General features: G+C 41.5%; 1 protein-coding gene across 3 annotated transcripts in view; it reads right to left on the bottom strand.

The window, feature by feature from the left end:
* MEGF11 (multiple EGF like domains 11) overlaps window positions 1–24,465 on the bottom strand; it is a 766,818-nt gene that overhangs the window by 630,674 nt on the left and 111,679 nt on the right. For all 3 annotated transcript variants that reach the window (XM_040342265.1, XM_040342267.1, XM_040342266.1), the window contains exon 2: window positions 20,431–20,554. In XM_040342265.1, the coding sequence (XP_040198199.1) occupies window positions 20,431–20,546 (116 nt within the window). In that variant the 5' untranslated portion in view covers window positions 20,547–20,554. The remainder of the gene's footprint in view (window positions 1–20,430; window positions 20,555–24,465) is intronic.

Below are 24,465 nucleotides of genomic sequence, written 5' to 3'. Positions count from 1 at the left end.
AATACGGTATTTAGGTAGCTATTTATACTTTGTGGTTGTAAAAACGCATTCAACTCTTTTGTAAGTGCAAGCTAGTAAGTCTCCTACTCTCAGACCAATGGAAGTCAAACCGTTTTTTTCTTCCGAATGCAAATCAAGCACTTGAGTCTTTGGTGGTGACCTTAAAGCCAACATTTTTCTTCTGAATTTTCTATATGGATCATTTACGTGTTTATAAAAGGTATCCTTGCTCTACTCCCTCTTCTCGAGGATGAACTAATTCAGTGAAATGAATCTTCCCTCTTGGATTAAGTGCTCCATGTTTCTTATTAATGGAGTTGACTTTCTCTGCATTCTTTCCAGTTCCAGGACAACGCTTTTCTGATCTGGTGCCAGAAACCGAACCATATATGTAATTTGGAAATCTGCTTAACCACTCTATGAGGGCAAAAATATGATTCTATGGCGTTGATTTACAAAAGGCAAATAGGCTGTTCACTTTGCAAGTCAAGCTGCATTTTGCAAGGGAATTTTCCCCAGAGCTTCACCCTTAACCTAATCTGCTCTTGCCCTCCGTTTCCTCTCACTCTCTTCCAATTGGATGAAGAACTTTTCCGTTTTCCTGTCAGATGAGGGTGACGTCTACAACCCCTGCATTCAGCATATGCACAGATCTGCCAGAGGGCTTTGGATCCCAGCAGCCCTGTGTGGCACATGCAAGTCACCCATGCATGTGCAAAGACGGTTAGCATGGAGTCCCAAAACGTTGCTGTCTTTGCTCACACATGGAAAAGATCCTGTGCATGGCTGCAAGACCTGACGGTTGTGCAGAGTCCTTCAGCATATTCATGCACGTGCCATACTGGCCCCCTCTAGAGTGAGAGCAGAGTCAACGAATATCTGAGCATGTGCCATACTGGCCCCGCCTAGAGTGGGGGCACAGCCACCAAATATCTGAGTAATTTGCCATACTGGCCCCCTCTTGAATGAGGGCAGAGCCACCAAATATCCAAGCATGTGCCATACTGGCCCCCTCTAGAGTGGGGGCAGAGCCACCAAATATCTGATCACGTGCCATACTGGCCCCCTCTAGAGGGAGGGCAGAGACATCAAATATTCAACCACGTGCTATACTGGCCCCCTTCTAGACTGTGCCATATTGTGCCATATCGACCCCCTTCTAGAGTGGGGGCAAAGCAACCAAATATCCGAGCATGTGCTATACTGGCCCCCTCTAGAGAGAGGGCAGAGCCACCAAATATCCGAGCATGTGCCATACTGGCCCCCTCTAGAGTGAGGGCAGAGCCACCAAATATCTGAACACATGCTATACTGTCCCCCTCTAGAGTGAGGGCAGAGCCACCAAATATCTGAGCATGTGCCATACTGGCCCCCTTCTAAAGTGGGGGCAGAGCCACCAAAAAAACGGGGCTACTCTTCCATGTATGAGGTGAAGCTCTGCTGACTCCCATCATCCAATCGTATGCATGCAAAAATGCATTCCTTGCATGTGCTATACTGTCCCCCTCTAGAGTGGGGGCAGCCACCAAATATCCAAGCACGTGCCATACTGGGCCCCTTTAGAATGAGGGCAGAGCCATTAAGTATTCAAGCATGTGCCATACTGGGCCCCTCTACAATGAGGGCAGAGCCACCAAATATCCAAGCACGTGCCATACTGGCCCCCTCTAGAGTGAGAGCAGAGTCACCAAATATCCGAGCATGTGCCATAGTGGTCCCCTCTAGTGTGAGAGCAGAGTCAACAAATATCTGAGCATGTGCCATACTGGCCTCCTCTAGAGGGAGGGCAGAGCCACCAAATATCCGAGCATGTGCCCTACTGGCCCCCTTCTAAAGTGGGGGCAGAGTCACGAAAAAACAAGGGCTCCTCTTCCATGTATGAGGAGAAGCTCTGCAGACTCCCATCATCCAATCATATGCATGCAAAAATGCATTCCTTGCATATGCTATACTGGCCCCCATTAGAGTGGGGGCAGCCACCAAATATCCAAGCACTTGCCATACTGGGCCTAGGGTGACCACATTTCCAAACTGCTATTTAGGGACCCCCCTCCCAAAAATCACCATGTAATGTACCAAATCACAGCACAGCCAGTGCGGCGGGTGCACACTCTACCCAGAAGCACTGATCACGCCCTGAAAAAGCCAGCCGCATCACCACTTCACTCACTGACAGTACTTGTCCTGGCCGGCCGAGACCCGTGTAAGTTTCATTCTGGGACACTGTATTGTCCTGGAATGAAGGTGCCCGGGACAGACCTGCAAAATGCGGGACTGTCCCGGGCAATTCGGGACACGTGGTCACCCTAACTGGGCCCCTCTAGAATGAGGGCAGAGCCACCAAGTATTCAAGCACGTGCCATACTGGGCCCCTCTAGAATGAGGGCAGAGCCACCCAGTATTCAAGCACGTGCCATACTGGCCCCCTGTAGAGTAAGGGCAAAGCCACCAAATATCCGAGCATGTGCCATATTGACCCCCTTCTAGAGTGGGGGCAAAGCCACCAAATATCCGAGCACGTGCCATACTGGCCCCCTTCTAGAGTGGGGGCAGAGCCACCAAATATCTGAGCAAGTGCCATACTGGCCCCTTCTAGAGTGAGGGCAGAGCCACCAAATAACCAAGCACGTGCCATACTGGCCCCCTCTAGAGTGAGGGCAAAGCCACCAAATATCTGAGCATGTGCCATACAGAGCCACCAAACAACAGGGGCTCCTCTTCCATGTATGAGGAGAAGCTCTGCTGCTCCCACATCCAATCATGTGCATGCAAAAATGCATTCCTTGCGTTGATTGGGTATTCTTTCTAAAGTGCTCTGGGGAAAATCCCCCTGCAAAGTATATAGTCAATTTGCCTTTATTAAATCAACCCCTATGCCTCTTCTTACTGACTTTAGAAGATATTGTTTGGGAATGCATGATGATGGCGGCTATAACAACATGCATCCTTGGAATCATTGATATATGTATCTTCTTGGACAAGCACCATAACGGGAACTATGTGTTGAATATGGTGCAATATTGGAGATTGTACCTCCTATGTCTCATCCCCAAACATTGCAACTCCAAATTGCCCTTTTTTCTCTCTTCTTGGGCATCCAAGACTCAGTTTGTTTTAATTGGTCCAATGGATTATTGAAGGATTATACCCTCCTCTATACTGATTTTATTTATTTTTTACACCTTTGTTCTCTTCCTTTTTGACCAGTCCTTATGGGTCATGTAATGTGTATGGCACTTGACACCCCCAAGATCTCACATCTACAAATTTTAAGGCGGATAATACCTTGGAGCCACGTGTGGGACACGTGAACCTTGTGTACCTGTCCATGCATCCCACATATTTACCAATATCCTTGATTTATTAGTAATTACCGTATATACTCGAGTAGAAGCCAAGTTTTTTCAGCAAATTTTTTTGTGCTGAAAATGCCCCCCTCGGCTTATATTCGAGTCATCATTTTGCGCCTGATCTCCCGGAATTTGGGGACGCGGTACCGGCCGGCCGTAGGTTCCCTGGACCCCAAACTTGGCACACATGTAGCCCCACTCTACAAGTGTGCAAAGTTTGTTGTCCGGGGGACCTACGGCTGGGGATCACCGATTTTTCAAAGCCGTGCACCCCTTCCATAGACTCCCATGTTAAACGGTAAATTCTCCGGTGATTTTGGGGACCTGGTACCGTCAGGTCGTAGGTCCCTTGGACTCGGAACTTGGCACACATATAGCCCCATTTCTCCTCTAAAAGTGTGCAAAGTTTGTTGTCTGAGGGACCTACAGCTGGGGAGCACCGATTTTTCAAAGCTGGGCACCCCTTCCATAGACTCCCATGTTAAACATCAGTCTAGTCATGGGCACAGTGAGGCATGGGTACAGTGAGGCATGGGTACAGTGAGGCATGGGCACAGTGAGGCATGCACATGGACACAGTGAGGCAAAGTGAGGCACAGTGAGGCATGCAGATGGACACCCTAGGCCAGGGATGCCCAACCTTTCAAAAAGCGAGGGCCACTTAAGCAACTTGGTAACCAGTCGTGGGCCACAATGAGCGCAGCGGGCGGATGACAGGTCACGGGTACTCTATAGGCCCTCCAATCCACCCAGATGAAAGGGGAAAAATTCCCTTCTGTTATTCGGATTGGAGGTAGACGGGTGTAAACGGATATCTGTCGCTCTATAGCGGTGAATTGAGGGTCCCATTTAGTCGGGCTGATCATGTGAAAGGGGCCTAAGACTGCTTTCACACTGATGTGTTGCGGTTTACCCACACCGCGGGTGCAGCGTAGTGCACCTGTGTCTATGCTGCAGGTTGCCATAGACTGTGGCAAAAGCTGGAGCTGTAGAGGACGCATTGGCATATGGGGCTCTGCTCCGCAGCCACTTTCTTCCTCCACCCCTAGCTTCATTCACAACACTGATGCTGAGGTATGGTGGGTATGGCGGGTCGGCAACCTGCAGTCTGGGCTTGCCAACCTGCCATTCCAGAGCAGGAGGTCGCGGGCCACATCAGAGGGCTCCGCGGGCCACTGGTTGGCCACCCCTGCCCTAGGCTTATACTCAAGTCAATAAGTTTTCCCAGTTTTTTGTGGTAAAATTAGGTGCCTCGGCTTATATTCGGGTCAGCTTATACTCGAGTATATACGGTAATTGTATCTTGACAATGATGATAAAACACCCCAAAACTCTGCATACAAGGATCCTTCAACCCTTTGTTCCCCATTTTTTACCGCACTTGATTGTGGAGTAGCATCGGTTGGTTTGCATGCAAGGTCAACGAGCAACCTTTGTTTTCTAGCCTCTAAACTTGAGCGTTACATAAGAAAAAGTCTGAGCTCACACTGCAGATTCGTAATTTTCCCAAGAAACCAACTTAGAATTCTACAAACAGCCCCATTCGTCAACAGACACCCCCACGCCGCCCGGCCCCCCGTGCAATGTATCGAATCTGCACAGGCGGCTTTGAAGCTGCCCCACACAAGGATTAGCTCCCAAAGCTCCACATCTTATCTCTTGAAAGTCTTTTTCCGGATTTCACAGCATTTTGTCCTCCGAAGTAGTAAAATATTTGACATTCTCTTAGCATCAAGGAGAGCCCCCGATGACATTCAGAAGAGCGAAGTTATTTTATATATCACGATCGCACGGAAAAGCCCCTCCTTTTCACCAGCCTAATCTCCGACCCTTCGCCGTGTGAGATATTACCAGCTAAGTAAGAAAGTCGCCCTGGTCAGTGGAACCAATCAATTCTGCTATTTCATTTTTGTTTCTCCTCAATTGGGTGCCTGCCGCTCTTGCCTCTGCTTTCCCCCCAAAATCAATACCTTCCATTTGTGATTGGAATAAAAGTTACAAAAAGCAGCAGCACCCTTTGCATCGCGCTGGCTCGGCGCCGCTCCCGGGTTCACAGCGGAGTCTGGCGTAGCCGGAGAAAAAGCCGAGATGTGAAGGTCACCCGGCCATTCAGGGAAAAAGCGGCGTTCACATTCAATAACGCGAACGGGTTCTGTCCTCAGCAACAAGGCTTCCATTCATGAAGCATTACAAATGTTATTTATTTAGAACAGATCATGACAAGTAAAGAAAAAAAGGGCAAAAATAACCCGATGTCAGACTATAAAGGCACAATGAGCAGTGGAGAATATACAGACTTATTAGAATAATATTTATTAAATACAGTACAAAGTACAAAAAACATAGGGCTAGATTCACAAAGAATCGCGGCGGCGTAACGTATCGCCTTTACGTTACACCGCCGCAAGTTTTCAGCGCAAGTGCCTGATTCACCAAGCACTTGCGTGTAAACTTACGGCGGTGTAACGTAAAGCCGTCCGGCGCAAGCCCGCCTAATTCAAATGGGGCGTGTACCATTTAAATTAGGCGCGCTCCCGCGCCAGACGTTCTGCGCATGCTCCGTGTGAAAATTTCCCGCCGTGCTTTGCGCGAAATTACGGCGCCCCGACGTTTTTTTTGAACGCGACGTGCGTAACGTACTTTCGTATTCCCGGACATCTTACGCAAAAAAATAATAATTTGAAATTCAACGCGGGAACGACGGCCATACTTTAACATGGGCTGTCTAAATATAAGCCATGAAATAGAAGCCGCAACTTTACGACGGGAAAAGCCGACTAGCGACGACGTAAGAGAATGTGACGAACGCGCGTACCTTCGTGGATCGCCATAATCAGCTAATTTGCATACCCGACGCTGGAAAACTACGCGAACTCCACCCAGCGGCCGCCGGAAAATTACACCTACGATCCGAAGGCGTACGAAGCCGTACGCCTGTCGGATCGAAGCCTAAAGCCGTCGTAACTTGTTTTGAGGATTCAAAACAACGCTACGACGCGGCAAATTTGAAAATACGCCGGCGTATTACAACTGTGAATCTGGCCCATAGATTTTTTTATTATCTTATTTTTTATATTTTGTATTTTTTATTATTTATATTTATTTATATATATATATATATTTTTTTTTTTTATTTATATATATATATATATACATATATATATATATATATATACATATATATATATATATATATATATATATATATATATATATATATATATAAAAAATACAAAAAAAATATGTATGTATGTGTATATATATCCCTGACAGTCACATTTATACAGTTATCAGTGCATATTTATAGCACTGATCGCTGTATAAATGACAATGGTCCCAAAAATGTGTCAACGGTGTCCGATCTGTCCGCCGCAATGTCACGGTCACAATAAAAAAAATCGCCGCTATTACTAGTAAAAAACTAATAAAAAAAAAATTCATAAATCTATCCCATATTTTGTAGACACTACAACTTTTGCGCAAACCAATCAATATAGTGTGCGGGGTCGTAACTATGCGACTGATTCTTAGAATCAGTTACGCATAGATTTCCCTAAGATCCGACCGGCGTAAGTGTCTTACACCGTCGTATCTTAGGCTGCATATTTACGCTGGCCGCTAGGTGGCGCTTCCGTTGTTTGGCGTAGAATATGCAAATCACCTAGATACGCCGATTCACAAACGTACGTACGCCCGGCGCATTTTTGTTATGTCGTTTACGTTAGGCTTTTTCGGCGTAAGGTTACTCCTGCTATTAGGAGGCGCAGCCAATGTTAAGTATGGACATCGTTCCCGCTTCGAATTTTACATTTTTTACGTCGTTTGCGTAAGTCGTTCGCGAATAGGGCTGGACGTCATTTACGTTCACGTCGAAAGCAATGACGATTTGCGGCGGAATTTTGAGCATGCGCACTGGGATTCTTTCACGAACGGCGCATGCGCCGTTCGTAAAAAACGTAAAATATGCGGGGTCAACATTAATTTAAATAAAACACACCCCCTCATCCTCATTTGAATTAGGCGCGCTTACGCCGGCCCCATTTACGCTACGCCGCCGTAAGTTAGGAGGCAAGTGCTTTGTGAATACAGCACTTGCCTCTATAACTTACGGTGGCGCAGCGTAAATACGATACGCTGCGCCGCCGTAATAATGTGCGCAGCTACCTGAATCTAGCCCATTGTTTTTTGTTTTTTTTTTTCAAAATTGTCGCCCTATTTTTGTTTATGCGCAAAAAATTTAAACCGCAGAGGTGATCAAATACCACCAAAAGAAAGTTCTATTTGTGGGGAAAAAAAGGACGTCAATTCTGTTTGGGAGCCACGTCGCATGACCGCGCTATTGTCAGTTAAAGCGTGTCAGTGCTGAAAGCTGAAAATTGGTCTGGGCAGGAAGGGGGTTTAAGTGCCCAGTAAGCAAGTGGTTAAAGTCCGACATTGGGTTATTTTTGCCCCTTTTTCTTTGTACAAAACGTTCATACGGATGTGGCCATAGGAGTGCTTTCCCTCTATTTTTCTAGTCCCTTAAAGTGTAAGTGTATGCAGACAGAAGGCTCCAATTTAATCCAGTTACGTATTCATTACCACATACTGAATGCATTTTAAAATAGCATCTCAATCTGTCTTTGTATTGCAATGCATCTGGGAGAGGAAGAGGCAGCTTTGTACTCCAGTCACACTTTACTGCGTTCTACACTGCCATGCATCTAACAAAGGGAGCTTGCTGATTGAAGGAGACGAGCATGCAGATATTAATTAATCAGTCATCTGCTGTTCTTTCTCTATCCAATCACAGCCTGTAGTGGAGGAAACTAAATGGATTTTGCTATGGGGTCTTGTAGGCAGGTACGGTTAATTACTTTATGGGAAAGACACATATGGGAGAGATGTATGAGCTGCACAGATCATATGGAAAATTTTCCCCAATTGGGCTTTTTAACAGGAGTGTTGTACTGTTGAGGGAGGGGTCTGCAGGGGGTATATTATTGCTGGGGAGAATCTATTATTGCTAGGGAGTCTATTGTTGCTAGGGGGTCCACTGTTGCTGGGGAGGTGGGTAGAGGGCGGAGACAAGGGATGGTGCTTAGAGGTGGGCAGGGGTTGGAGACAAGGGACAGAGCTTAGAGGTGGGTAGGGGGTGAAGACAAGGGATGGTGCTCAACGGTGGGTAGGGAGCGGAGACAAAGGACGGTGCTCAGAGGTGGGTAGGAGCGGAGACAAGGGACAGAGCTTAAAGGGTAGTAGGGGGCGGAGACAAGGGAAGGTGCTCAGAGGTGGGTAGAGGGTGGAGACAAGGGACGGTGCTTAGAGGTGGGTAGGGACAGAGACAAGGGACGGTGCTCAGAAGTGGGTAGGGGGTGGAGACAAGGGACGGTGCTCAGAGGTGGGTAGGGGGAGGAGACAAGGGACAGAGCTCAGAGGTGGGTACGCGGAAAAAACAAGGGACAGTGCTCAGAGGTGGGTAGAGGGCGGAGACAAGGGATGGTGCTTAGAGGTGGGCTGGGGTTGGAGACAAGGGACAGAGCTTAGAGGTGGGTAGGGGGTGAAGACAAGGGATGGTGCTCAACGGTGGGTAGGGAGCGGAGACAAGGGATGGTGCTCAGAGGTAGGTAGGAGCGAAGACAAGGGACGGTGCTCAGAGGTGGGTAGGGGGCGGAGACAAGGGAAGGTGCTCAGAGGTGAGTAGAGGGTGGAGACAAGGGACGGTGCTCAGAGGTGGGTAGGGGGCAAAGACAAGGGAAGGTGCTCAGAGGTGGGTAGAGGGTGGAGACAAGGGACGGTGCTCAGAGGTGGGTAGGGGGCGGAGACAAGGGAAGGTGCTCAGAGGTGGGTAGAGGGTGGAGAAAAGGGACGGTGCTTAGAGGTAGGTAGGGACAGAGACAAGGGACAGTGCTCAGAAGTGGGTAGGGGGTGGAGACAAGGGACAGGGCTCAGAGGTGGGTAGGGGGGGAGACAAGGGACAGTGCTCAGAGGTGGGTAAGGGGAAAAAACAAGGGACAGTGTTTAGAGGTGGGTAGGGGGTGGAGACAAAGGATGGTGCTCAGAGGTGGGTAGGGAGCGGAGACAAGGGACGGTGCTCGGAGGTGAGTAGGGGGTGGAGACAAGGGATGGTGCTCGGAGGTGGGTAGGGGCGGAGACAAGGGATGGTGCTCAGAGGTGGGTAGGGGGTGGAGACAAGGGAAGGTGCTCAAAGGTGGGTAGGGGGCGGAGACAAGGGACGGTGCTCAGAGGTGGGTAGGGGGCAGAGACAAGGGACAGTGCTTAGAGGTGGGTAGGGGGCGGAGACAAGGGGTAACTCGGAGGAGGGGAGTACCTGCACCTATTCTCCAAGCAAAAAAAAGTCCTTTGCATACCCAACATCTAAAGTGGAAATGCCGGTAGCATTTTACACAAGCCATTCGGAAGTAAAGATCTTTGGCACTGCAATACGGGGAAAAAACAAAAATACTAAAAATAGTTTCAAACCTCTCAGCATTCTGAATAACATTCACAGGTGGTTAAGTGTTTTGCTATGAGCTCCCCGAAATGTTATACTTTAAAGTGAAATAGCAATCAAACACGCTATTTTGGCGCCGAGGGTTTCACAAAGTATCAAATGATATTGAAAGGACTGAATTCGGATCTTCAACAAGCCCATTAAACAGCATTTTTTTATTTCCGAGAGAAAAGAACCCGAAAAAATAGCTATTGTTTATAATTTTTTTCCTTCCGTCCAAAAACCTTAACCTTTAACACGGAGTATACAAATGAAAAGGCTGCTTGATAACAAAAAGATACTCAGAGAACAGGGAGACGAGATCCTTTATTTCATCGGAGACACGTTCGATTAAAGACGTTCTAGAGCTGACTGACGGGGAACCGGCGATATCAAATAAATCCATTAAAGCGGACCTTCATCCATCCTTGTGTCTACCTCCTTGGCTCCCTCCCACCCACCCAATTCTGATATCCTCCATCCTTTGATCATGTCCCCGTGTTCCTGACCATAGCGCCATATTGAGAGTCATCCTTGTGTCTACCTCCTTGGCTCCGTCCCACCCACCCAATTCTGCTATCCTCCATCCTTTGGTCATGTCCCCGTGTTCCTGACCATAGCGCCATATTGAGAGTCATCCTTGTGTCTACCTCCTTGGCTCCGTCCCACCCACCCAATTCTGCTATCCTCCATCCTTTGGTCATGTGCCCATGTTCTTGACCATAGCGCTATTATGAGAGTCATCCTTGTGTCTACCTCCTTGGCTCCTTCCCACCCACCCAATTCTGCTTTCCTCCATCCTTTGGTCATGTCCCCTTGTTCTTGACTATAGCACCATATTGAGCGTTGTCCTTGTGTCTACCTCCTTGGCTCCCTCCCACCCACCCACCCAATTCTGATATCCTCCATCCTTTGGTCATGTCCCCTTGTTCTTGACCATAGCGCCATATTAAGTGTTGTCCTTGTGTCTACCTCCTTGGCTCCCTCCCACCCATCCATTTCTGATATCCTCCATCCTTTGGTCATGTTCTTGACCATAGCGCCATATTGAGCGTCATCCTTGTGTCTACCTTCTTGGCTCCCTCCCACCCACCAAATTCCGATATCCTCCATCCTTTGGTCATATCCCGGTGTTCATGACCATAGCGCCATATTGAGCGTTGTCCTTGTGTCTAACTCCTTGGCTCCCTCCCACCCATCCTTTGGTATTCTCCATCCTTTGGTCATGTTCCAGTGTTCTTGACCATAGTGCCATATTGAGCGCCATATTGAGCGTAGTTCTTGTGTCTACCTTCTTGGCTTCCTCCTACCCACCCATTTCTGATATCCTCCATCCTTTGGTCATGTTCTTGACAATAGCGCCATATTGAGCGTTGTCCTTGTGTCTACCTCCTTGGCTCCCTCTCACCCACCCATTTCTGATACCCTCCATCCTTTGGTCATGTCCTTGACCATAGCACCATATTGAGCATCGCCCTTGTGTCTACCTCCTTGGCTCCCTCCCACCCACCAATTTCTGATATCCTCCATCCTTTGGTCATGTTCTTGACCATAGCACCATATTGAGCCTCGTCCTTGTGTCTACCTCCTTGGCTCCCTCCCACCCACCAAATTCTGATATCCTCCATCCTTTGGTCATGTCCCCTTGTTCTTGACCATAGCGCCATATTGAGTGTTGTCCTTGTGTCTGCCTCCTTGGCTCCCTCCCACCCACCCAATTCTGATATCCTCCAACCTTTGGTCATGTCCCCTTGTTCTTGACCATAGCGCCATATTGAGCGTCGTCCTTGTGTCTACCTCCTTGGCTCCCTCCCACCCACCAAATTCCGATATCCTCCATCCTTTGGTCATATCCCCGTGTTCATGACCATAGCGCCATATTAAGTGTCGTCCTTGGGTCTAACTCCTTGGCTTCCTCCTACCCACCCATCCTTTGGTATCCTCCATCCTTTGGTCGTGTCCCAGTGTTCTTGACCATAGCGCCATATTGAGCGCCATATTGAGCGTAGTTCTTGTGTCTACCTTCTTGGCTCCCTCCCACTCACCCATTTCTGACATCCTCCATCCTTTGGTCATGTTCTTGACCATAGCGCCATATTGAGCGTCATCCTTGTGTCTACCTCCTTGGCTCCCTCCCACCCACCAAATTCTGATATCCTCCATCCTTTGGTCATATACCCCCCGTGTGCATGACCATAGCGCCATATTGAGCGTCGTCCTTGTGTCTACCTCCTTGGCTCCCTCTCACCCACCCATTTCTGATATCCTCCATCCTTTGGTCATGTTCTTGAAGATAGCGCCATATTGAGCGTCGTCCTTGTGTCCAACTCCTTGGCTCCCTCCCACCCACCCATTTCTAATATGCTCCATCCTTTGGTCATGTTCTTGACCATAGCACCATATTGAGCGTCGTCCTTGTGTCTACCTCCTTGGCTCCCTCCCACCCACCGAATTCTGATATCCTCCATCCTTTGGTGATGTCCCCGTGTTCATGACCATAGCGCCATATTGAGCGTCGTCCTGGTGTCTAACTCCTTGGCTCCCTCCCTCCCACCCACCCAATTCTGATATCCTCCATCTTTTGGTGATGTCCCCGTGTTCTTGACCATAGCGCCATATTGAGCGTTGTCCTTGTGTCTACCTTCTTGGCTCCCTCCCACCCACCCAATATTTTATCATTTCTGCTATAAAACACATTCAATAAAAAAATTAAAATAAAAAAAGGCCAAAAATGTTGAAAAAAAAAACATGATATTTTCTACTTTCTGCTATAAAAAAACATATCCAATCAAAAAAAATAATAATAAAAAAATCTTTAGAGGCCAGGAACGGGGGTAAAACCTTCCAGAGTTCAAGTGGTTAAAAGCGCGTTTTGCCGCAACTGCAGAATGCGACATATTGCGTGACAATCGCAGCAGAATTCCCCCCCCCCCCCTATTTGGGGTGCCATTAAGAATGAATGTGTTGCACATTTTAAAGTGATTACAACGTGGTTTGGAATTGCGCAGGTTCTGCTCACAGTCGCCAGGTGTGAATGGGGCCTGGCAATTTGGACATAGGAAAATAAATTAATTTAAAAAATCCTCGGATATGAAAATGCACATATTGAGGGGCAACGCGTTTCCCCCTGGAGGTGGAGCAGATGGCTCCTTTCACCGGCACCATAGGTAGAGGGAAGTTTACCGTATCCTTACAGAGTGAATGGGAGGCGAGCGGCTTTATTTATTTTTTTAAATACAAGAAACCAACATCGCTATTGTACGTGAAATCCGTTTAAATTAATGAAGGGAAAAAGATTAATGAAAACTGGAACACCTGCCAACAAAACAATCTATTCTGCAGGATGAATATGGCCCATAATAATGCCAGCCGTCCCCGGAGCCTTGCCTGGAGCCGAGGCCGATCGGAATGTTCTCTGGCGGCTCGGGATTTGTAGGACAGAATCCAGTCTGACACCTAAAGAAGAACCCCGATCTGCTGGTCTCTTCACCCCTTTACACTGGACAGATTGCCAAGCTTTGAGGCCTGGTTCACACCGATAGCATTTTTAGTGTTTTTTGCATTTTGTAGAATTGTACTACAGAACATTTAACATGGTTTTCTATGGAACACGTTCTGTAGAGCAAATTGCTAGCACTGCAACTGCTGCCTTTTCAGCCGGTAGACTCTGCCCCCTTTTCATGATTTTGTGGAATGTGCTGTACCTCAGTGGCAGGTTCCAAAACGCCATTTCTTTTCATGGAAGGCCATTCCGGCTCTCTACTGGCATGGGGAAGCCAATGTTTTGGCCTCGTTGGACAGACTACAGAACATTTAACATGGTTGCCCATAGAACACGTTCTGTAGTGCAAATCTGCAAAATGCAAAAAGCATTAAAAATGCCATATAAGTGCCGCCTATCAGTGTCACCTATCAGTTCCCCATCAGTGGCAAACATCAGTTTCCTATCAGTGCCGCCTATCAGTGTCACCTATCAGTGTCACCTATCAGTGTCACCTATCAGTTCCCCATCAGTGGCAAATATCAGTTTCCTATCAGTGCCACCTATCAGTTCCCTATCAGTGCCGCCTATAAGTTCCCTATCAGTGTTACCTATCAGTGCCACCTATCATTTCCCTATCAGTGTCACCTATCAGTTTCCTATCAGTGCCAAATATCAGTTCCCTGTCAGTGCCAAATATCAGTTCCCTGTCAGTGCCACCTATCAGTTCCCCATCAGTGTCACCTATCAGTGCCAAATATCAGTTTCCCATCAGTGCCGCCTATCAGTTACCTATCAGTGTCACCTATCAGTTCCCCATCAGTGCCACCTATTAGTTCCCTATCAGTGCCACCTATCAGTTCCCTATCGGTGCCACCTATCAGTGTCACCTATCAGTTCCCTATCAGTGCCACCTATCAGTTCCCTATCAGTGCCACCTATCAGTTCCCCATCAGTGCCACCTATCATTGCCAAATATCAGTTCCCTATCAGTGTCACCTATCAGTTCCCTATCAGTGCCCCCTATCAGTGCCACCTATCAGTTCCCCATCAGTGCCACCTATCAGTTCCCTATCAGTGCCACCTATCAGTTCCCTATCAGTGTCACCTATCAGTTCCCTATCAGTGTCACCTATCAGTTCCCTATCAGTGTCACCTATCAGTTCCCTATCAGTGTCACCTATCATTTCCCTATCAGTGCCACCTATCAGTGTCACCTATCAGTGCCACCTATCAGTTCCCCATCAGTGCCACCTATCATTGCCAAATATCAGTTCCCTATCAGTGTCACCTATCAGTTCCCTATCAGTGCCCCCTATCAGTGCCACCTATCAGTTCCCCATCAGTGCCACCTATCAGTTCCCCATCAGTGCCACCTATCATTTCCAAATATCAGTTCCCTATCAGTGTCACCTATCAGTTCCCTATCAGTGCCCCCTATCAGTGCCACCTATCAGTTCCCCATCAGTGCCACCTATCAGTTCCCCATCAGTGCCACCTATCATTGCCAAATATCAGTTCCCTATCAGTGTCACCTATCAGTTCCCTATCAGTGCCCCCTATCAGTGCCACCTATCAGTTCCCCATCAGTGCCACCTATCAGTTCCCTATCAGTGCCCCCTATCAGTTCCCTCTATGAGTGCCGCCTAACAGTTCCCTATCAGTGCCGCCTATCAGTTCACTATCAGTGCCACCTATCAGTTCCCTATCAGTGCCACCTATCAGTTCCCTATATGCTGCCCCCCTATGGTTGCAATTTACGACCCCTGTGACCCCTATAGCTACGCCACTGATGGCTGCATTCGCTTTCTTATTTTTTTAGGCTTTCTTTCTTCTATTTTCATCTGGTAATCCAGCCGGAAAGTTAAAACGAATGCAGCCACCACATCTAGTGATTGGTAAGCTGTAATATAATACATTTTTCTTTTTGGATCTAATACCGCTTTAATTCTCCTATGGCATCCGGCAATATACAAAACGTATGTACTGTAGAAGGATTCAGCCCTCCCCGTGTTCCCCATGTACATCATTTTTCGGATGGATGAATACAATCGGTGAAATTAGCCATCACCGGGGGAATGTTATGCAACCAGAAAATGTTATACAAGTGAACCTGCAATTGTCAGTGTTGGTGGAACGCGTCGGTGTGAGAGCTTCATGTGACCGACTCTTAGCCGTGACTCTGCAACAATAAAATATTACACTCCATAGAGCTGCAGTAATAAATAGAACAATCCGAGGGAATAAACAGAACGAATGCTCAGCGCACGTCGCTCTCCATGGTGCTGAAGTCGCAACGGCCCGACTTCTTCACAGCTAATGACACATTTTCTCTGTAAAATCACTTTCCAATAAGAGCCCGGCGGAGGATAATGGTGACTGACTGCGTGTGATAAATGTCAGCCAATCATCTCTGTCATAGAAAGACATATATGCAACCAAACATCCACCTTCACAGGCACAGGCAGATTGTAATAATGTAATACATTATTTATTGCATTTCATTTAATATTATTATTTATTGTATGCTATTTATTGTTATTATGTATTATTATTTATTGTATATTAATATTGTATGTTATTTATTATTATTTATTGTACATTATCTATTAATATTATTGTATGTTGTTTATTGTATATTATTTATTGAATATTGGTACTGTATGTTATTTATTGGTATTATTTATTGTATGTTATTTATTATTATTTGTTGCATATTATTTAATACTATTATTTACTACAAACAAGACCAACTTCAGAAAATAGTGGTGCCGATTCATGATAAATCAGCCAATCACTGCTGTCATAGACTTATATCCAACTAAACATCATCCTTAAAAACGTACAGCCATATTTTGTGTTCTTTTTTTTAATAATGTAATACATGATTTATTGTCTGTTATTTAATATTATTATTTATTGTATATTACTTATTTTTTATTAATTGTATATCATTTGTTTGTTAGTTATTATTATTTATTGTATGTTATTTATTATTGTGTGTTATGTATTATTATTTATTGTGCATTATTTATTATTATTGTATGTTATTTATGTATTTTTATTTATTGTATATTATATATTATTTTTATTGTATGTTATGTATTATTATTTGTTTGTTAGTTATTATTATTTATTGTATGTTATTTATTATTGTGTGTTATGTATTATTATTTATTGTAGATTATATATTATTATTATTGTATGTTATGTATTATTTATTGCATATTTATTAGTAGTATTTATTGCATATTTATTAGTAGTATTTATTGTATATTATTTATTATTGTATGTTATTTATTGTTATTATTTATTGTATATTATTTATTGAATATTGGTACTGTATGTTATTTATTGGTATTATTTATTGTATGTTATTTCTTATTATTTGTTGCATATTATTTAATACTATTATTTACTACAAACAAGACCAATTTCAGAAAATAGTGGTGCCGGTGCATGATAAATGTCAGCCAATCACGGCTGTCATCATCCTTAAAAACGTACAGACATATTTTGCGTTCTTTTTTTCAATAATGTAATACATGATTTATTGTATGTTACTTATTTTTTATTAATTGTATATCATTTGTTTGTTAGTTATTATTATTATTTATTGTATGTTATTTATTATTGTGTGTTATGTAATATTATTTATTGTGCATTCATTATTATATGTTATTTATGTATTTTTATTTATTGTATATTATATATTATTATTATTATTATTATTATTATTGTATGTTCTATTTAATAATGTAATACATTATTTATTGCATTTCATTTAATATTTTTATTTATTGTATGCTATTTATTGTTATTATGTATTATTATTTATTGTATATTAATGTTGTATGTTGTTTATTATTATTTATTGTACATTATCTATTAATATTATTGTATGTTGTTTATTGTTATTATTTATTGTATATTATTTATTGAATATTGGTACTGTATGTTATTTATTGGTATTATTTATTGTATGTTATTTCTTATTATTTCTTATTTATATTATTTAATACTATTATTTACTACAAACAAGACCAACTTCAGAAACTAGTGGTACCGTTGCATGAGAAATCAGCCAATCACTGCTGTCATAGACATATCAAACTAAACATCATCCTTAAAAACGTACAGCCATATTTTGTGTTCTTTTTTTTTTTAATAATGTAATACATGATTTATTGTATGTTATTTAATATTATTATTTATTGTATATTACTTTTTTTTTATTAATTGTATATTATTTGTTTGTTAGTTATTATTATTTTTTGTATGTTTATTTATTATTGTGTGTTATGTATTATTTATTGTACATTATTTATTATTATTGTATGTTATTTATGTATTTTTATTTATTGTAGATTATATATTATTATTATTGTATGTTATGTATTATTTATTGCATATTTATTAGTAGTATTTATTGTATATTATTTATTATTGTATGTTATTTATTGTTATTATTTATTGTATATTATTTATTGAATATTGGTACTGTATGTTATTTATTGGTATTATTTATTGTATGTTATTTCTTAGTATTAAATAATATGCAAGAAATAATATTATTTAATACAAACAACTTCAGAAAATAGTGGTGCCGATTCATGATAAATCAGCCAATCACTGCTGTCATAGACTTATATCCAACTAAACATCATCCTTAAAAACGTACAGCCATATTTTGTGTTCTTTTTTTAATAATGTAATACATGATTTATTGTATGTTATTTAATATTATTATTTATTGTATATTACTTATTTTTGTATTAATTGTATATCATTTGTTTGTTAGTTATTATTATTTAGTGTATATTATTTATTATTGTGTGTTATGTATTATTATTTATTGTGCATTATTTATTATTATTGTATGTTATTTATGTATTTTTATTTATTGTATATTATATATTATTTTTATTGTATGTTATGTATTATTATTTATTGTATATTATATATTATTATTATTGTATGTTATGTATTATTATTTATTGCATATTTATTAGTAGTATTTATTGTAAGTTACTGTATTTAATAATAATAATAATAATAACAATAACAATAATAATAATAATAATAATAATAAATACAGTAACATACAATAAATACTACTAATAATAATGCAATAAATAAGATCAATAAATAAAATATATAATAATAATAATAATAATAAATAATATACAATAAATAACAATAAATAGCATACAAAATATATAATGCACAATAAATCATAATAATAATAATAATAATAATAATAATAATAAATACAGTAACATACAATAGATACTAATAATAAATATGCAATAAATAAAACAATAAATAACATACAATAAATAATAATAATAATGATAAATACAGTAACATACAATAAATACTAATAATAATAATAATAATAATAATGCAATAAATAAGAACAATAAATAAAATACATAATAATAATAAATATACAATAAATAACAATAAATAGCATACAAAAATAATATATAATGCACAATAAATCATAATAATAATAATAATAATAATAATAATAATAATAATAATAATAATAATAAATACAGTAACATACAATAGATACTAATAATAAATATGCAATAAATAATAACAATAAATAACATACAATAATAATAATAATAAATAATCTATAATAAATTACAATAAATAAGATACCACAATATTATATAATGCACAATAAATCATATACAATAAATAATAATAATAATATTTATTTTATATGATTTATTGTGCATTATATAATATTATGGCATATTATTTATTATAGATTATTTATTATTATTATTGTATGTTATTTATTGTTATTATTTATTGCATATTTATTATTAGTATCTATTGTATGTTACTATATTTATTATTATTATTATGATTTATTGTGCATTATATATTATTTTTGTATGCTATTTATTATTTATTGTATATTATTTATTATTATGTATTTTATTTATTGTTCTTATTTATTGCATTATTATGATTTATTGTATGTTACTGTATTTATTATTATTTATTGTATGTTATTTATTGTTATTATTTATTGCATATTTATTAGTAGTATTTATTGTATGTTACCGTATTTATTATTATTGTCATTATTATTTATTGTATATGGTTTATTGTGCATCATCTATTATTACTGTATATCGTTTATTATTATTATTGTATGTTATCTATTGCATATTTATTATTATTATTATTATTATTATTATTTATTGTATGTTACTGAATTTATTATTATTACTTATTGTATACTATTTATTACTAGTGTTTATAACAAACAAGACCAATTTCCGAAATTTTGAAATAATTTTACGAAAAAAAATGTTTGTCCAGCGTGTGAATATTTATGAGTCGTTTAATGAGGAGAGGGAATGCAGGCAATAAAGGAATAAGCAAATTCTAAAACATCATACACACCCTACACAGCCATACCGTTCTGAACACTGACAGGTAAAATTAATAACATTTACTGTATATGATTTATTGTTATTTACTGTATATTATTTATTATTATTTATTGTTCTTATTTATTATAAGTATTTATTTTATGTTACTATATTTATTATATATGTTTTTTGTGCATTATACATTATTTTTTCATGCTATTTATTGTTATTTATTGTAGAATAACATTCATTTTATACATGAGGGTTATAATAACCCCTGTCTTTTTTTTTTTTTTGTTGCCATCTGTGTCCCATAGCCAAAACAGGAAGTGAGAGGAAATCCCTCCAAAGTGAGGGAATCTCTGGGTGTCACCAGAACAAGTGAAGTGACCCTGTTGGAAGATTTCACTTCTATTCCTGTTCTGGTGACAACCAAAAAAAAAAAAAAAAAGGGGGGGGGGGGACGACGACAAAAAAAAAATCCTTTACTTATATTTTAAAATGAACACACAATATCTGTCTAGAGTAGACCCCCCTCCCAGGTGTAGTGTTGGGGTATTAACCTCGGGGCCCTATAGCTGTTGCAGAACTACAAGTCCCATCATGCCTCTGGGAGTAATTGTAACTGCCAGCCTTGCAATGCCTCGTGGGAAATGTAGTTCCACAACAGCTGGAGGGCCCCCAGGTTGCCCCCCCCCCCTCCCCCCGGTGTAGTGAATGACGTACCTCTCCCAGTGGCTGCAGACGTTGGGATCCTCTGGATTCAGCAAGACGGCCGTTCCGAGCACCAGGCACAAAACCAAAACCTCCACAGTCCATCCCAAGGCAGCAAAGAGCTTCATGGCGTCACCTGCCGAGATAAAACCAGTCACAGGTGAGACACAAAAAAATCACAGCAAGAGAAATCACATAAACCTCAGACATGAAATATGAACAAAGCACACCCCTCTATAGTGTGTACTTGTCTCAGTCCAGAGCACTAAGTGTCATTTCTGTCTGCTGGCCTCCTTCCTCTGCTATCAGCAGGAATCGCCTCCGACAAGTTTTCCTGACACCAAGAGAAAAAAGGTGACAGGGGAGGGACCTCTAGCACACAGTCTGTGATTGACAGCCTCAGCTCTATATCCTGTGTGTTGTGTGAAGGGAGGTGTGTCCTTTCCATCCAACCGGCTCGCAGCTCTCATCACCGAGTGTAATGTCAGTTCCTCACCCCCTGCTTTCTGACAGCTCAGACAAGCTTTATACATTGTGCACTTTGAAGGGCTGTAGAGAGGAGACGACTGCAGACAGGGCCTGCCATCAGGAATTATGGGGCCCCTTACACAGATTCAAGCGGGGGGGGGGGGAGATGGGTGTGCTGCGGCCTCAAATTGAGGAGGCTTTTGGTGCTGACGGACAAAAAAAATATTAAAAATTTTAATTATTAAAAAAAAGGGGGTGGCCTGGGGACCCCCGGGCCCTTTAATAATAAAAAATAAAAAAATGTATATATAAAAATAAAAAAAAATGTTATAAAAAAAAATGTTTATAAAAAAAAAAAAGGGGGGTTGCCATCCCCGACCCTGGGGACCTCTGGGCCCTTTAATAATAATAAAAAAAAATATATATATATATATATATATATATATATATATAAAAAAAAAAAATTTTATAAAAAAAAAAGGGGGGGGTTGCCATCCGGGGCCCTGAGGACCTCCGGGCACTTTAATAAAAACTCAAAAATAAAATATATAAATAAAAATGTAAAAAAAAATGTTTTTTTTTAAAAAACAAAAGGGGATTGCCATCTGGTCCCCTCTGGGCCCTTTAATAAAAACTCAAAAATAAAATATATGAAAAAGAATGTAAATTTCTTTTTTATAAAAATAAAAAAATGGGGGGTTGCCATCTGGGGCCCTGGGGACCTCTGGGCCCTTTAATAATAAATACAAAAAATATAAAAAATAAAATAAAAATTTATATATAAAAAAAGGGGGCCCTGGGGACCTCCGGGCACCTTACAAAAAACAAAAAAAAAGGGGGGGGGTTGACATCCGGGCCCCTGAGGACCTCCGGGCACTTTAATAAAAACTCAAAAATAAAATATATAAATAAAAATGTAAAAAAAAATGTTTTTTTAAAAAAACAAAAGGGGGTTGCCATCTGGTGCCCTCTGGGCCCTTTAATAAAAACTCAAAAATAAAATATATGAAAAAGAATGTAAATTTCTTTTTTTATAAAAATGGGGGGTTGCCATCTGGGGCCCTGGGGACCTCTGGGCCCTTTAATAATAAATACAAAAAATATAAAAAATAAAATAAAAATTTATATATAAAAAAAGGGGGCCCTGGGGAACTCTGGGCCCTTTAATAATAAATACAAAAAATATAAAAAATAAAATAAAAATTTATATATAAAAAAAGGGGGCCCTGGGGACCTCCGGGCACCTTACAAAAAACAAAAAAAAGGGGGGGGGGTTGACATCCGGGCCCCTGGGGACCTCCGGGCCCCTTACAGGTGTACTGCCTGTACCCCCCTGATGGCGGCCCTGACTACAGATATACGGGCACAACTTATGTAGGAGGATTTGTCTCATCTCTGTGTATCACCTGAGGCCACCGCACTGGGAATATGAAAGAGTTTATAACAAGGGACGGCCCCTGCGACCCCCCCCCTGTACATAAGCTCCTGCAATGGGGTTCTCTGATTGGTTGAGGTGGAGAGGTGATGTCACATTCTCCACCGCATCCAATCAGAGAAGGTCTTGTATGTATATACCCGTGCGTAAAGTCCCCATGTGATTATTTTTTGGGGGTGACAGGTTCTCTTTAAGACTATGTTCTCCAAAAAAAAATAAAAAAAACACTACAGCACTAAGACCCTGGGAAATATTCGAGGCATTAAAGGTCTTTTTATAAAGAGTTAGCCCTGAGAAAAGGGGGCGTAACCCCCGAAACGCGTCAGCCATGCAACCATTTGGTCCTAGGATGAGACTTCCTGCATCCCAGCTGGAGAATCCACTATATCAGTGTTTCTCAACTCCAGTCCTCAAGTACCCCCCAACAGGTCATGTTTTCAGGATTTTCCTCAGATGAAATGGCTGTGGTAATTACTAAGGCTCCATTCGCACTGATGCGTTTTTTGATGCATATTGCAGGGAAATTTTTTAACATGGTTTCCTATGGAACGCGTTCACATCAATGCTTTTTTTGTGCCTCTGCGTTTTTGTAAAAGGTCAGGACTTTTTTTTCCCGCCAAAAAAACAGTGTTTTGCATGTAATAGAATTCAATTGACCCGCATCCAGTACAGCGATTTTGCCACGTTTTTCTCACATTTTTACCGTGATTTTGCGGTTTGCGTTTTTTTTTTTTAACCTGTTTATAGCTGATTGTTAAAGGAAATGTAAAAAAACAAAAATTAAAAACAAAAAACGCTCAAAAGCTACATGCATAGGTGTGAATCGAGCCTTAGATTGCATTCACACCTCCGCGACAAGTAACGCCGCGTGCGCGGCGTATTTTGCCGCGAATAGTGTAACTTTTTTTTTTTTTTTTTACAAATCCTTCCCATTGCTTTGTATGGCCGAACGCCAATGCCGCCTGAAAAAAAGGGTCCGGGACTTTTTTTCAGGCGGCAGGCGTACGGCGTCTATGAGATGTGAACCATCTCATAGACAGCAATGGGAATTCTCCCCTCCAGCGGCACGAGCGTCCGGCGTCGGGCGTTTTGTCGCGGAGGTGTGAATGGGGCCTAAGGCAGTGCAACTGATCAAAAATAATGTGTAAAATAATGGAAAGCCTGAAAACATGACCTGTTGGGGGAACTTGAGGACTGGAGGTTGAGAAACATTGCACTTTATTACCAAAATGGAGATGTATAAGGACACATAGGGCCAGATCCACGTAGCGCGTCGTAATTTTAGGCAGGCGTAGCGTATCGTAGTAACGCTACGCCGCCGCAACTTTGAGAGGCAAGTGCTGTATTCACAAAGCACTTGCCTCTAAAGTTACGGCGGCGTAGCGTAAATCTGCCGGCGTAAGGGCACGAAATTGAAATGATAAAGATGTGGGCGTGTTTTATGTTAATTCTACCTGACCCCGCGTAAATGACGTATTTTTTGAACGGCGCATGCGCCGTCCGTGGGGGTATCCCAGTGCGCATGCTCCAAATTAACCCGCAGCAAGCCAATGCTTTCGACGTGAACGTAATTCTACGCAAAGCTCTATTCGCGAACGTTTTACGCAAACGACGGAAAATTCGACGCTGTCCCGACATCCATACTTAACATTGCGTACGCCTCATAGAGCAGGGGTAACTATACGCCGAAAAAAGCCTTACGGAAACGACGTAAAAAAATGCGCCGGCCGGACGTACGTTTGTGGATCGCCATATCTAGCTCATTTGCATATTCTACGCGGAAATCGACGGAAACGCCACCTAGCGGCCAGCGTAAATATGCACCTAAGATCCGACGGCGTAATAAGACGTACACCAGTCGGATCGAGCCCAGATTTAGGCGTATCTTGATACGACGGCGCATCCTAGAAGTTACACGGCGTATCAATAGATACACCGATGTAACTTCTTTGTGGATCTGACTAATAATGTTTTTTTTTTTTGTTTTTTTTAATCCAATTTTAAAATAAATTTCATGTTTTAAATATTTTTTTAATATATTCTTCTCCGTGACCGTCCCCGCGGGAACAGCGGACACGATCACTGCCGGTGTCCCGCGATTGGGTCACAGAAAGGAAGAACGGGGAGAGGTGAGTGTAAACAAA

This window comes from Rana temporaria, chromosome 3 (assembly GCF_905171775.1).
Source record: "Rana temporaria chromosome 3, aRanTem1.1, whole genome shotgun sequence".
Lineage (NCBI taxonomy): Eukaryota > Metazoa > Chordata > Amphibia > Anura > Ranidae > Rana > Rana temporaria.
This window is presented reverse-complemented; position numbering and strand designations above follow the sequence as displayed.